The sequence below is a fragment of the Mastacembelus armatus genome, chromosome 20 (assembly GCF_900324485.2).
Source record: "Mastacembelus armatus chromosome 20, fMasArm1.2, whole genome shotgun sequence".
In the NCBI taxonomy this organism is placed as follows: Eukaryota; Metazoa; Chordata; class Actinopteri; order Synbranchiformes; family Mastacembelidae; genus Mastacembelus; species Mastacembelus armatus.
In genome coordinates, this window is record NC_046652.1 from 9,862,083 (window position 1) to 9,877,999 (window position 15,917).

Consider the following 15,917-nt stretch of genomic DNA (forward strand, 5'->3'; position numbering starts at 1 on the left):
CCTTTAAAGCTGTAATACAGCACAGTAATAACAGCACACTGAAAGATTTATTGCCTCCATTAATGTAATCAGGTACAGTGTACACTAAGGACTTAAAACTACACTATCTTTTCCATTAAGTTGTGAATATGTGGGTGGTTTTGTCAGAAACTGTAACTTGAAGGCAGTTTCATATAACTGAACAAAGCAGACATATGGTTGGTATTAAATGAGTCTGCCTTACAACAGATCCAACAGTATGCCTGACAACTGGTGAGTGGAACAATATATCATTATATGAAGCACATACCAACTACACTGTGAAGTCAGTTGATAAGGACCATTTATGAATCAGACAATGGTTTTACAAAGCTGTTGGTTTTGCTTTCTGCCTCCACTGCAGGTATTTGAGGACAATGACTAAGGCAGTGGAGGTCCCTGAAAGTATAGAGTCATAAGTTTATAAGAACGGCAAAGTTCCTATGAGAATAATTCAGTGCACAGCCTCTGTATGCTGTGGGGGGAGCATAGAGAGAGAGGGGGACTAGGAGAGGGAGAAGGGAGAGTGACAGCACGGCAGCGGAACACTAAAATGGGAGATTGGAGCAGAGAGATTAGGAGTTTTGTAGACAGAAAGTGTATAGTTGCAGGTACAGTGTGTCTCTAATAAACGCTATAGCTCCTTAAGACCCACAGTAATTGTCTGAGACATGCCTGCCAGCTGCTGCAGACTGTATGGGGGGGGGTGGGCGGTCTTCACTCCAAAGTGAAGACAATTTCAGCCCTGGAGCAGTTTTTCCTATGCTTCAGGAACAATAATCACAGGAGAACAACAATCACAGATTGTGCATATGTTAATCATGCGTCAAAAACTTGTGGTGTCAAAGGGAATTTGTGTAAACTTTTTACTCTTTCATTAACTTTGGCAGCACTAATTTATAGCATTGCCCCCAACAACATCCTTTAATCTTCAGTGTGTGTAGGTTTAGCTCTGTGATCTGTCCAGCTAAATGATGCACGTGGACAGTTCAAACTGCTGATCACCCCATATTTAACAGATAAGACACAACATCAATGTACCTGCTGATTAAAACTTAATATTGAATCTTCATGTTATGGGTTAAAATTTTTATTACAATTGATATGATTGAATAATAATAGCAGTAACAATAACAATAGAGAAGAAGAAGAATTTGAAACCATACTCACTCTGAACTGGTGATGATGTAGCCAAAGTGTCTGTCCTTCCCTCTGCTGGAAAACTCCTTCACTCCTACGTGAACCAGCTGAGTTTTGATTCTCATGTCTTTCTTCTGTGGATCTTCCACCTGCATTTTCCCTGCTGGGGCCTGAGGCCCTTGCATCCACCTCTCAATCTCTGAGTCGACTTGTGCATCAGGCCCCTCTGCACCACCAGTTAGCCGCAATATAGACTCAACCTTCTCAGGAACGGCCACCGTCTTCTCCCGTTGCTGATGTACAGGAACTTGGCCCTGCATCGTCCGGCTCTGGACGCTCTCCAGTCCGACTGTTTTCTGAAGGGCTGCTGGTGACGCACTGTTGACCTCTGGAGCATTACCGAATGGCTGCAGGTTGAGGTAGTCCAGCAGCTTTGAGAAGAAAGCCGAATGCTGTGTTGAATCAAAGATGTCTCTTTAGAATCTTTAAGGCATTTTCTACTTCACTCTACCTATTTATTCATTTTAGTTTCTTTTTAAAATGAAGTTTATTGTATTTCTATATATAAAAAATGTATTTATACTTTAATAGAAGTGTCAGTCACTGGAAATATGTTAATTTGTGTTGCATTCAGGAATGTTTCTGTTTTAGAGAAATTACAAAATTGCACAACTTTCAAATCATTCCTATTTGAAGAAGCATTCAAAAGTGAATAAGGTGTGTTAAAGTTTGGACGTGTCTGGGTCCCTCAGAAACCAATTTATTGGTTGAGCAGAGTAATTTTAAATTCACCTTGTCAACAGGCTCCTTGTCTGCATGGTCTATTTGTTGGCCTAGAAACAAACACATGTATGTGAGCAGATTGTGTGAAAACTAAAATTTTCTCTTGTATTTAGCAAAAAAAAAAAGTAACTCAAAATGAAAGACTCAAAACTACATTTGGCAGAAATCTCTATGAGGATTATTTATAAGCAAAGCATTTTTAAACATTTTGAACTTCAAATGCCTAATAATCTTATGACTAAAAATAAACACATAACTATTTTGATTGCTGCCAGCTTTTATTATTTTCTCAGCAGAAGAAACACCCACCTTGCTTCATTCCCAGTGTATCTTTCTGCTGCGGATCCTGTCCTTTGTCTGAGTTCAGGTCCTGGTCTTGATTCAGTTGCATGCCTGCCAGGGGTTCCCTGTTACCTTCCATGCCCCCCTTGGATTCAGTAGCTCCTGGTCCTGGCCGGGGCCCAACCCAAGACTGCTGTTTGTCTACCTCCTGCAGAGCTCCTGCAATGACCTCAGCCAGCTGGTCCAGGTCTTTAACCATCAAATCATGCACACTGATGCTGTGCCTTCCCAGCTGGTTCACCACATTCTGAATGAATCGCTCTGACCAGCAAAGAGACAAATGAGAACTAAAAACTGGGTTTTTAAACACAGAAGAGCACACATTTCCAAACAAACGCACAACAAATGCATAATGGAGTGTGAAATATCTATAACAAGCAATAAAAAGAAGATCTTACCATCTGTGACACTAGGGGACTCTTTGGCTGTCAGATGATTTGAACCAGCCTTGAACAGTCTGTTTAAGTTAGGTCTCTGGGTTTTAGAACCAAAAGCCACCTGAGGCTGCAGCTCTGCATCATCACTCAGAGCTGGATGGATGTAACTGAGGTAGTGGGGCTTCCCTTTGGGCCACACAGCCTGTCCACCTGGGGTGCCCTGCTGAGTGCCCAGTGCCCCATCAAGAAGCTGTTCCAGATGGTGGGAAAGCAGCGTGTTCCTTTCTGGGTCCAAGTTGGAGTAGGTTGTACTGAGCTTAGGGTGCCTGCCTTCCCCACTCTGGGTAAATACTTTGGTGACAGGAAGTTGGTCAGAGCCTTTCTGAATGCTGTACATAGTGGTCTGTTTCCAGCCCTGCTTGGGTTTTGGTTCGCCAGGGTCCGAATGACCATCAGACTTGACTTCTTCATTCTACACAAAATAACAGTCCCATTGGAAATAAGTCAGAATTGATCACTCTACCATTTTTGCCCAGACAAAACATCTGGATGGATTGGCATGAAATTTTGTATAGACTTTTATGGACCCCAGAGGATGAATCATATGGAATATTTGTACTTTGTCAGTGCCACAAGAAGGTCTAAGGTTTCCCTAATCCTGTGAAACATCTAAACATTGACTGAATGAATTGCCATAAAAATTTTGTACATGTCGAGAAAAGGACCAGCTTTTCAAATACTAAATGCATTATCTATATACAGTGGGTACGGAAAGTATTCAGACCCCTTTAAATTTTTCACTCTTTGTGTCATTGCAGCCATTTGCCAAAATCAAAAAAGTTCATTTTATTTCTCATTAATGTACACTCAGCACCCCATCTTGACAGAAAAAAACAGAAATGTAGAAATTTTTGCAAATTTATTAAAAAAGAAAAACTGAAATATCACATGGTTTTTACCCAAAGAGAGCTGGGATAAGCTCCAGCAGATCCCTGTGACCCTGGTTAGGAATAAGCAGGAATAGATAATGGATGGATGAAATTGGATTTGCTGCTTTAATTTGTTCATATTTGATATATACATATTATATTGGGTATTTTTCACATTTGTAAAACCAAACAATCAATTAATCTGGAGATTAATTGATAATTAAAAGAGTCATTAGTTACATATAGCCCTAATGCCTCACAATATACCCTAATTTAGACTTTGTTGATTCTCTTCCTTTTCCTCTTATGCCACCATGACGTTGATATTTTTAGTTATGGAAGAAATGATTCAACAACTATTGCCATAGAATTTACAATTAACATTGATTTTCTATTAGAATGAATAGCAAGAATATGCTTTTCCCGTCTGCAACTATGTCTACATGCCTCATTATAGCAGAACTTTTATTAATTTTATTTTATTTATTTTAATGAGATTCCAACGGTAACATAAGGTAATTGGCCCTGGTGAAATTTCTTTTTTTTTTCCTCCCCATTCTGCTCAGAAGTGCACACACACACACACACACACACACACGCATGCACGTATGCACATGCATACACTCCAAACAAATGAAAGACAGATCATTGCAATGTCACCATGGAGAAGCTCACCATGCAATTCCTATCCTGCAAAACACTCTTTGATTAGCACCGCTGACAGCGGCCTAAGCACCAATTTTTATCAACACTTATCTAAGAGCCTGCCTTGGATTAAAACCACTCCATGGACCCTTGACAACCTCTGGGCCCTGGAACGCTGTACTGGCTGTACCAGTGATAATGCCACTGCATTCCCATCAGCAGTAGTTTTTGTTTAGTGATAATTATCAAATGAGAGAATGCCAATAAGATACACTGAGGTGGCAAACAGAGTAAAGATTATACCTACATCAGCATATTAGCATAACTAAAGGACTGCTGTGCCTAAATACCCTTAACAATCCTCTAAAACCCATATTCACTCATATTAGTCCTGTTAGACCTGTTTTGTTAATTTTTGCAAAGTTGAAGCGACAGCATTGCTGTGATCAATCTTCCACCTAGCTTCAGCTCCGTTACAGTGTGTTTTCCCTTTAGAGCGTTAAATGTATAAAAGGAGAAGCAACCTTGTCTCAAACAGACAGGGCAGGATATGAAGAGACATTCTATATCAAAGACAACTGCCCCTGGAAATTGCATTATGGAAATTATAGATGAGATAGTGTCACTCAAAAAGTAAATTCATGCACATCCACAACATGCAGCACCCTTTAAAAGCTCATCTCCTCAGTCAAAGAAGTACTGCAGTAGTAATCCCTTATCTAAAATAATGAGCTATCTGATTTCAAGGTTAGCCATGTGAGTTTCTATATGACACATTATGAATTATGAATTTACATTTCAGTTCAGTGGTCCACAGGAATTTAGAGGATTTTTTTTACCATCTGGTGTTGTAGTTGGTGTTAATACTGGCACTGAAATATGTGATTTTGTTCTTTTTTCTCTGCGTCAAGAAGAGAAATCAGTCTTCTTGTCTGAATCATACAGACCCACGCTTCATTTCAACATATATTATATATCTGAGCCCCTGAGCAGTATTATTATCCATGTCACTGCTGCACTAATACAATCTCTATCTCTCCTGGTGCCATTTTATATCTTTCAAATATGTATAGAGAAAATGTCAGTCTTTCCGAGCCCAGCATACTGTGAGGCCATAATGACATTAGCACAGCAAGACAGGGCAGCTCTACCATTCACGCTAAACACGTTTGCCTTTTTCCATCACGCTACACAACAAAAGACCTCATCTCTACAATAAGGAAGGTCATGAACTCTTCAACTTTGCATTATGGCTGCACTGACGCAGCAGCAGGAAGCAGCTCAGCTATGGAGCACGCACAGTACATATAACACAAAGCTGACTTTCCACCCTAAATATGAGGGTTGAATAATGTAAAGAGGTGACAAAGGATCTTTATGTATAATGTTTTCTGCACAGTGGGAGAGAGACAGACAAACAAGACAGAAAATGAGAAACAAAAGCCAAGCAGGGACAGATAAACTTTAAAAAAACTTTTAAAAAAAGAGCAGGAAGAGCATAATTAGCATATTTGAACCATGTGAATTTTGTCTTTTTCATTTTCTTGTGCAGCATGGATCAATATTTTGAATTTCTTACATAAATGCTTCATCTCTAGTTAGAATACAGTTAGAAAAAACAGTTATCATATAACATCAAAACACAGTGCCTTAAAAAGCTGCTCAAGTAATTCAATATGTTACTTCTTTACAGTTGAGGAACATGTCAGAAATAGATTTTTATAAAAGACTCTAAACTTAAGCAGCAGGAGTAGAGATATCATTTGAGTCTCTATATATCATTGTAAACCTCCAGAATCAAACTGGATAGAATTTTTATTTCAACACTCCTTGCTATATACTTACAATTTATTATTATTATGCATTCTATTATGCAACTATTTTCACAGGCTGCATAGTGCTCCTCATAATGAGACAATAAAATCCGTGTAAAATGCCAAAATGCCTCTTTTACTTGTAAAAATAATATTACTAGCCTGCATAGGTTTTTTGTATTTATCACAGCTTTCCACTCAAATCACAGGAAGTACTACAGGTCTACAGTGTCTTACCTGAACAGTGTCTCTGTCTGGTTGTCCATCTACTGCAGTTTGCGGTAGGAAACCCAGATTTGACAAGTACTGCTGAAAGTTTCTGTTCAGCTCTGCTTTTGTAGGCCTCAGTTTCCTGTCTTTGGAGCTGCTGTAGGCAGTCAATGGATTTAATGATGTGACCTTATTGCGGAGGGGGACATTCCTCAACTTGGAGAGCTCTCTAGATATCACCTGCTGAGTGATGTCATCCTGCCATGTCAAACCTAGAAACAAAAAAGTCAGGTTGAAATTACACACTTCAGCATCATGATCATGGTTCAGAGTCTTGTAGCCACGTTAAGGTAGCTTTATTGATACAGCACATTTCAAAACCAGAGGTAATTCAATGAGCTTTATTTACACAGGCAAAGAAAAGCATTCATAACATTAAAACAATAAACAAACAATATAAAAAATTCAATATAAGATCAAATGAGATAAAGAATTGTTAAAATGAAAATAAAAACATTTAATTAATTAAAACACAGACAAAGATAAAAGAAGATCAGCTACACAGCCATTTAAGGTCATCGGGAAGAAGCTTCAAAGATCTGAAATGTATCTTGGCATAATATCACTAAGTAATTTATAAAATAAATTAGCAGAAGAAATTGTAAATATATTTTGTGGGGAATTGGTAGCCAGTGCAAATATCACTGCCTCACTGGGCAAACAACCCAGTCTGATAAGAGGGGGGTAGTCCTACTCTGGATCTGAAAGAGCTGGTGAATCTCTTAGGAGTGTAAACCAGATTACGATGAACACTTCCACAATACATTCCTCCTGGATCTGCAAACATGCAGGGTAGATGGAGAGAATACAGTAGAGACAGCACTCACTCTCTCGGCAAGCATCACAGCCAAAGACATTGCAGTTTTGCAAGACAAAACCCCTGGAGGACCTGCTCTGTTCAACAGGGGCATGGCAAGCATACATAGCACTACTACTGCATATCATACCTATGATAAAAACCCACTGAAACACAGCCCATTTCACAACATAGGATGCTGTTGTAGACACAGCTGGGCCACCATGAATAGTAACAACCACCCCAATGAAAAATATGTCCAGATGATCCCACTCAGCAGACGAGCCCATCGGTACTGGCCTATGACCAGAAAGCTCCTGATCACAGCACACACCCTTGAAGAATGCTCCCCCATCCCATGGTTGCCACCCAACATCAATTTGTTGAACTGCAACAGATTGAGAATTGGTCTCATTTCCAGCATGACTCAGAGTGGGGAGAACAAAGAAATCAGATACCAGAAATAAACAGATAAAATGGTATAAACAATTTAACCAATTTAAAAACAATGTTACATGGTAAGCTTCACAATCATTAAAACTTGAAAATCTGACCAAAGGCCATGAAAAATAAGATTTAAATACAAAAACATAACTAGCAGTTTTGCAATATTAGTTTTGCTACAACTGCTTACTTGTGGTTTAATATCACTTACATTCAAATGGACACACACAGGATCCCAGTGGTTCACATGTATTATTACAGAGAGATTATTGGCATATTGACCTCACACTACTACTATGTTACAGCTTGAAAGTCCAAGTCCCTTAACTCTCCATACAGCTCTAGTTTTGGGGTTAGCCTGCTGTCAGATTCATTTTTTAATAGCTGCTGTTGCAGTGGTTTAGTAAAACAGTATTTACCTAAATAATCTAAATATCCACTGTCCATAACTGCACTTTGATGTAGCTAGTACTATCCATACAAACTGACTGAAGGTGGCATTGCTAACATGCTATTATTTGAAAAACTATTTTTGTTTTACATTATTATTACTGGAAAAGAGGGCCCAGTACTGATCCTTTGGGACTCCATAGTGTCGGGCAGTAGGGGCAGATGGTGCCTTTTTAAAAAAGACACTCTGAGTCCTATCAGTTAGGAACAAGAACATTTAAAATTTAAAAATTAATTTTCTAGAGGATTCTGAAAAATTAGACGGTATCTAAATGAGTGTGTAATCTTTTACTATACTACATCTATAACTGTAACCACAACAATGTATGTCTTACAGTTATAGTTAAATCCTTGCCCTCCTATTTACACTAGTTCACATATTGTATCTATTGTATATATAAAAATATTCATAAGAATCTTCTTCTAATTTCTAGTCTTTTCTATTTTGCTTTCTTTTTAACTTCTATCTTCCTTTTTTTTTTTCATTTTTTAAACTTTTATGTTAATTTTGTACATAAAGAGCTTTAGTGAACTGGAGTCCAGTTTCTTGGTTGTGTGGCCAATAAAGTTTACTCTTGTTCTGATCTGAAGCGGATCTTACTGAACCTTCCAGTAGGTGAGTAGGGACCTTCTAAACCATAACTTTGGTCTAATAAGATGCGAAATTGAGCCATTAGACGAGTGATAACAGTCCAATCAAGTGACCTAAGAGTGACATCAACTGCTCTAGTCTGTCGAAAAGTATTTTAAATAATTCTCTATAACATTTAAACTTGTCAAAGGCTTTTCTTTTTCGTATATCCTGATCAGAAATCACTTTAGTGAACACACAGAATCCTAATTTAGTGTAGATGCATAGAAGATTACAAAAATTTCGGAAACTACTCGATGGGACACAAAAAACTCATAACAGTAGTAATATATACAAATTGTAGAATCATATTAGATTTATATATAAGTTTGGTGGCTAATACAACAGTCATCACACCAAATGGCTGTAGGCAAAGGATGACTGCACTACATACTTGACTGTACTTTTCAATTAAAAAAAAATGTAATTCTTGATAAAAACATTGCTTCGGCACATTGCTCCTGAAATTGGTAGCTGTATCTGTTTATTTCAGGGTAATCATCAGAACGTATAACAAAGGATGAATCAGAACAGTGGAGGAGGTCTTAAATTGTGACATGCAAAAAAAGAAGCCATGACCAGTGTCACTAGTGCACACATATACACAGAGACATGTCCACAAACACATACACCACAGGCAGTCAACAAGCCCAGGGAGAATGTCACACTGCGCAATGCCTTGCCAACATCACTGCTAATTGCCAACACATAGTTGGGATGCAGAACTCCTGGGCAGGGGCAAAGCACAGTGGTGCCAAGACCAGATGGAGCTACCCAAGCAAAAAAGATACCCAAAATATGGCCCTTGTCCCAGTGAGCGAAGACGCATAGCATTCCATTGGCAAAGCACATAGAAATCCCAACAATATTACAGTTTTTTAAGGAGCCAAGATGTTCACTGATGACACGTCCATTATGCAGATGCATATTTTACTTAGAAAGAAGCAATTACATTGTGGTGCAGGCTTAAATTCCAAGCTACTACATACCTAACCTTTCATTAAACAATGCTGCTTTTAATGATGTGCACATGTTTAATAACAATAAACAAATTAGGTATGAGGAATAGGAATATGTGAAAAACAAATGAATGCATCAATGACAGAAAGTGTCTTCAGTCACCAAGTTTCTCACCCACAGACACTGTGGATTCTCATAGATATTCATAAGCACCAGATGAGGATCTGAGCAATGCAGAGCAGCTACAGATGCCTGCAGTCATTCTTGGCAGCGCTGGGTTTACCACAAAGCAGCGTCATTTTTCTGGAATACAGCTCGGTGACAATGGTGACAGTTAACTATTCATGGCTTACCCAGTGTTGCATATACGTGCTATATTTTAGCACAGTGATAATCATTTATGCTATCATCAGTCAAAATGGCAACATCAGACCTGGCTTCAGTCCAGAAGGATCCATATGGTACAGGCAGTTAGCTGCAGCTGACTAAATGGGTTCAGAATAAACGTGTGATGTTGCCACAATACAATGAGGCTGGCTTCATTGACTGTGACATCTCTATCCCCTCTGTCACCTGAGGGATGCACTCATTTCCATACATACCATGTTTTCTGTGCCTGTGATGGGCACACAAGAGGGAAAAGGGATGCTGGCACAAATTACAGAATAAAAATGAGTCATTTTGGGAGAAAAAAAAAAGTCAGAAAAAAAAAAAAAAGTGGTGGGGCCCTTATGGTTGGATTCCTCAGTCAATCTTTCAATTGATTATCCTGACACTGAGGAGCTAAATGTCAGTCAGAAAGTGCAGGTTCTATCACCAAGTACTGTGATTTTTGCCTGTTAAGGACAATATTACATCTCAGGCAAACGCCTCAGTAAATTAATGGTTTGCCATTAGCACAACAGCTTTCAAACAAGCAAGATATTTCTGGCCTCTTCTCTTCTGGTTTTCTGTGACAAAGAGAAAAAGAGAGAGGGGGGGGCTTCTAAATATTCAAAGCCTATTAGTTAGGACTCCCTCTACATGTCTTGTTGTTTCATCTGGTGTTTTTGAAATGCAGATTTACCCCTTTCCTTTACTTCTGTACACCAACTGATTTTAAATCCATTAATAGAAGAGAGCGTGAATAATTTAGCAGCAAGTTCCTCATAATTAGTCTGTTGAAATGTGTCAATCCAATATGCTGCTTAAATTAAACAGTTGTACACTAAAAAAAAAAAAAAAAAAAATCAGTACTTATCATTTTGCTTTTTTTCATCTTTTTCCACCAGTTTGAGTGAGCTTGTTCTTGTTCTTCAAAGAATTTTAAGATCTCCACTATAATTTTGAAATAAACAAAATGTACAAATACAACATGTATCAGAGATTAACATGACTCTGCAAAAAATAAGCTTCATGCACAGTTAAAGCTACAATATGTGAATTCTGGGATTCAAGCAGCAGTAGCATGGGACTCAAATCATGCTGCGCCCAGCCATTCAGATATTAATTGTTATGAAATTACAATAAATAAGATTACAACAAAGCAGACAAAGCTAAAAAGCATAAAAATGCCAAAACTGAATCCATTTGGAAAGTCATCTTCTCTCTCAACTCCCTCCATCTGCTGAAAAAAAATTCTTAATGGAAACTAAACTTTGTGGCAAAGTTTGTTTTTCCCATCTTCACTATGTATGCAGTGTCAGCTAATACCATTGTTCTGCTGACATCTATTGAGACTTTATACATTAACATGACCTAACCTTATCAGAGAGGGTTCCCACCTCAGATACTGGCCTTGCCTGATTGGTGAGAAGGACGAGCTTCACTCAAAATCCTTCAGAATAGAACATGCACTGATCAGCCACAACATTTCAGTTCACCTGACCTGTCTGCAGCTACACAGTCCCCTATACACAGCAAACTGCAATGCACCTGTCATTGCTAACATTAAGCTTTTCATCAGGCTGCGCCACAAAAGCTCTTCTGCAGGATAGGACCATGCCCATGAGTGAGCCTTGGACACCCATGACCCTGTTGTCCTACCTCGGGCCACTTTTTGGTACTGGCCACTGTACACTGGGAACGCCCGACAAGACCTGACCTTTTGGCAACACTGTGTAAGAGATTCAAATAATCAGAATTATATTATTTCTATTATAACCCTCAGCTGTTTTGGATGCCTTCTATGAAGAAAACACACACAATACAGTGGTTGCATTTATGTTTGTTAATCTTATTTTTAAATGTTTACCCTTTACAAGAGAAAAGGATCTGAAGATGAGTAACAGTTTGGGAAATGTAAAGCTATTTAGAGCATATACTTCCCCAAACCAAATAAAGAGTGGTTACAGCACATGGCACATATTCGTAAAGTCTGCTGTATTGCATATCTCCCCCTCTATTTATCTTTCCACATTTCCTGTCTGCCTTTGCACAACCCACTGTGAAATAAAGGCAAAGAAAATTACTCCCACGGGGCGGATGTTCTTGTCCTGAAAAGGTAACAAAGCCTGCAAGCCAACCAAAAATTGCACTTAGCTAAGTTAATGTCTTGCCTCTTGCCTTTGGAATAATGCTAAGCTTGTTTATTACTAACATTTGCTGCTTGCCTTTAGATAAAGACACAGTTGCGTTCTTGGTTTTTGTAAAAGTAAAAAAAAAAAAAAAAAACACACAATCCTTATTATGCAGAGTATTGCTACTCCAAAGATTGGCACAGCTGATGTGCCTAGTTACAGCTCCTAAGCTATGATCATCTTAATATATTGTACATTAAATTCATTTACTGGAGTTACTGAATTAGCCCCTGTGTGTATCTCCATACAGTCCCAGTCTGCACAAACACACAGATATTCAGCAGAGTGATTATAATTCCAAAACAATATGACAGCAGTCTGGCTATGCAATGTGCAGTCAATGTGGTGAATACTAAAGCTCCTTGGCTATGGGAGCTGTGTAATATAAAAGTCATTTTCAGCTGAATGGCAGTGCCTTGTATTCAAAAGTTATTATAGTGAAAATTTAATATCAGACAATGTGCTCTGTCAATGGGGACATGCCCACATAACCCACCCTCTTTTGTACAAGGGTCAGTTTCTATTGATCTGACTGTTGCGATCTGGTGTTGTGCTGTGAGCTAAGATTGTGTGATTTCTGGTTGCATCTCTGATGCAAGATAAAGAGGATTGTAAATCGATTCCATTGATGTTCGCTGCCTTTTCCCCTTCTTCATCTCCTCTATTTAGGTTACAGTACAATCATCTCAATAACCCTGTCTGGGCTCAAAACGTGTCCTCCACTTCTCAAAGATGACACTTTAGCAGCTGTTTAGGTGATAAGAATAACATGACAAAAAGCATTAACAGACATTGTGGTCTCAGCCAAAGATAATGCTCTGCTCTGTGGATGTGATTCCACAAGACAGAAAAAGGGGGAAATGATTAAAGTGATGATTTAATGTCTGTGGAGTCTGTAAACGGGTGTCAACAAACAAGGTCAGAGAGCAAGTCTCATGATAAAAATCATCTAAAGAATTAAACACCTCTTAAAATGATGCAGGAAAAAATTACACACTGAATCTCTTCTCATCCTCGTCACTCTCATTTGTTTATTTCTAATCATTAATTAGAATAAATGGGTGGTCTCGCCTGGCTAAACATTCATTGCGGCTTTTTTCCTTCTCTTTTTTTTTTTGGACTTACTCTGGCTGACTGCTTACTCTTAATAATTTTCAACACTGGTTCACGCCTGTTAAAAGATATTAAGCTCAGAGTGGCCCGCAAAGTCAATTATGTTTGAAGGGCTCATGTTTGTGGTCACAGTCTCTGGAAAGGTGTCTACTGCCCCCTTGTGACTCAAAGCTGCAGCTACAGGCTGCTAAATGTGTGTAGAAAATGCACATGCTCTGTAAGAAGCACAATTAGGTGTAATGAATTCATAACAACACCTTATTTATTTCCAGGAAACTTGTACTAAGAAATTAAGAAGCCATCAAATGCAGAGTTATCATTCATTCAACATATAATATTCAAGTAATTTTTTTCTTGAACTGGTGCCATATCACAGTGGCCATAAGTTATGTGTTGAAACAGACGAAGCAGAGCCATCAGCAGCACTTATGAATAAATAAGTGGAAATACCAAGAGATGCCAGTCATATCTATCAGGTGTTCAAACTGTAACAACTATCACTGAGAGAAGGCTCTTTTCTCCACAGCCACTTCATGACATGAATATCAAGTGAGGCATATTTACATGACAGAATTGATTAAATGTGCTGATGAGACTCTTAAAATATGTGTTCGGAAAAAGAAACTCAACATTGCTCCTGTTTGGAAACCGGAGCCTCTAACTGCTAAATTCCTGCTTTTAGTTTTTTCACAACTCACTAAATAGTTACATCAGCTGTAAAAATCATCTTTTTGTGGATCCCCTGTTCCCTCTAAAGATGTAACACATTATAACAAGCACATTAGCTGCTGCCATAGATGGAGTAGGAGAGACTGTCTGATGTGATTACACAGAACACCTCGGTTACTCATCCACAAAATTAGCTCTACATGTTTTACCAGCATGCAAGCAAATTAGATTGGCTGCTGGAGTTAGGTGATGATGGCAAAACAATTGTCCCATGTGAGTCAAATGACTAGTTCTAGTTCACTGGTGTACTACTATGCTAGTCAAAGAGACCGCGTGGCTTATTTGGCTTGCGTCACATAACAGCAGTTGACAGATGACTGCTGACTGCTGAATTGAAAAAGGAAGGCACTTGGACAGACAGACAAGCAGACATTATGTACCTTTGTGAGCCAGTTTCTGTAGGAGGGTCCTGAGGCGTTGCAGAGCAGAGGAAGAAATATCATACGTGTGCAGATCTGCATCAGCCAACTGCTGGCACCTTCCAAACAGTCCATCTACAATAAAATTAAAGACAAAAATATTATATATACAGAATAATGAAGGATATGCTTTTAGCGCAAAGTGACAGACACGCATAAAAAAAAAAAAAAAAAAAAAAATTTTCTCACACACCTTTGCAGCTCTGGTAAACTGTGTGGCACCTGCAGTGTCGACATTAGACTAACTTCTTGTATGGGGGAGCTAATGGCAGCCATTTTTCCCACCCAGATAAGCGGGCAGTCGTGGTGAAAGGATTTTATCTTGGACCCTGGTAATCTCCCTATCAGCGGGCCTCCTGCCTCACTCAATACAGGTTGCTAAGCAACCCACACCACTATCCATATCAGGCCCATAATTCAGTGGCTGGTTTAGACCTCTGAAGGATGCTGAGGCTCAGGGGGTCAGAAAGCAGTGTGCAGATGTAACACCTGGGATATGAATGACTGATGTTGTCACCTTTTCTCAGGTGAAGGTATAAATTCATGCTTCTTTGTTAGCTAAACTCACTTAATCAAAGTCCACCTTCCAGAAGATCTCAGGAGATAAATTCTTCAGATTTGAGCTAAGCTACGTCTCCTGTGTGTCTGCACGTGTGCAATCACACATACTACGATGTAAGAGTATGATACTGTGATTAGATGGGACCTAATGATGCGAATCAACACTTTGTCATGCGCCACAGCATCCCATTAATTAGCCTCAAGATGTTGGACAGTGACAGCAAACATCAGCGGTACGACTGATGCTCACAGACACATTGGGCAACGTTGAATACACAAACACTGATGTCCATTACATGCTTGGATGCCATTTTTACACCGATGATCTAAAAATAGATGAGTCCAAATTTGTGATCAACATCTTGCAACCTTCCCTGTGATGTTACATTTTGATGTAGGAGTATGTCCAGAGCAGGAGTTAAAAAAAAAAAAATCAATTATAATGCTATAATGGGGGTAAATGGATTAAAGGATAATTAAATGTCTTTAAATGTACTGTATGAATAAATTTCACTGGACTTAAAGCAGGCTAAGCAAACATACGTTCATTTAGATGGATGGTTGACCAAATCGAAAGATAACACAGAAATGCAGTACAGCAAAACATCAGAATATTTCCTAAAGTATGTCAGAAGATAACATGCAGCATTAGTGCAAGACACCTATAGATCTGATGGGAATCAAGCAGAGCTAAATATTATTATTAATCCAATATTGGGCAGACAAAAGATCAATTTGTTCCTCTTTCCAGCACGAAGGTCATGGCAACAGAGAAATGCACATGGTTGTTTTGAGAAGATCAAACAATGCATTTTTTTCCATAAATAACAAAATCCATAGGCCTAATAATAATAATAAGAAGAATCAAAAGTATGAAATGCTCAGTGTTTACAGGTGGATGTGTGAATGTGTAATGTATTATAATACATTAATGTACA

General features: G+C 38.7%; 1 protein-coding gene across 1 annotated transcript in view; it reads right to left on the reverse strand.

Moving 5' to 3' along the window:
• ptprn2 (protein tyrosine phosphatase receptor type N2) overlaps positions 1 to 15,917 on the reverse strand; it is a 125,601-nt gene that overhangs the window by 86,718 nt on the left and 22,966 nt on the right. Inside the window, exons 3-8 of the mRNA XM_026292338.2 lie at positions 14,380 to 14,493; positions 6,286 to 6,530; positions 2,682 to 3,132; positions 2,251 to 2,544; positions 1,951 to 1,991; positions 1,189 to 1,610 (exon numbers count right to left, since the gene is read on the reverse strand). Coding sequence (XP_026148123.1) covers positions 1,189 to 1,610; positions 1,951 to 1,991; positions 2,251 to 2,544; positions 2,682 to 3,132; positions 6,286 to 6,530; positions 14,380 to 14,493 — 1,567 coding nt within the window. The remainder of the gene's footprint in view (positions 1 to 1,188; positions 1,611 to 1,950; positions 1,992 to 2,250; positions 2,545 to 2,681; positions 3,133 to 6,285; positions 6,531 to 14,379; positions 14,494 to 15,917) is intronic.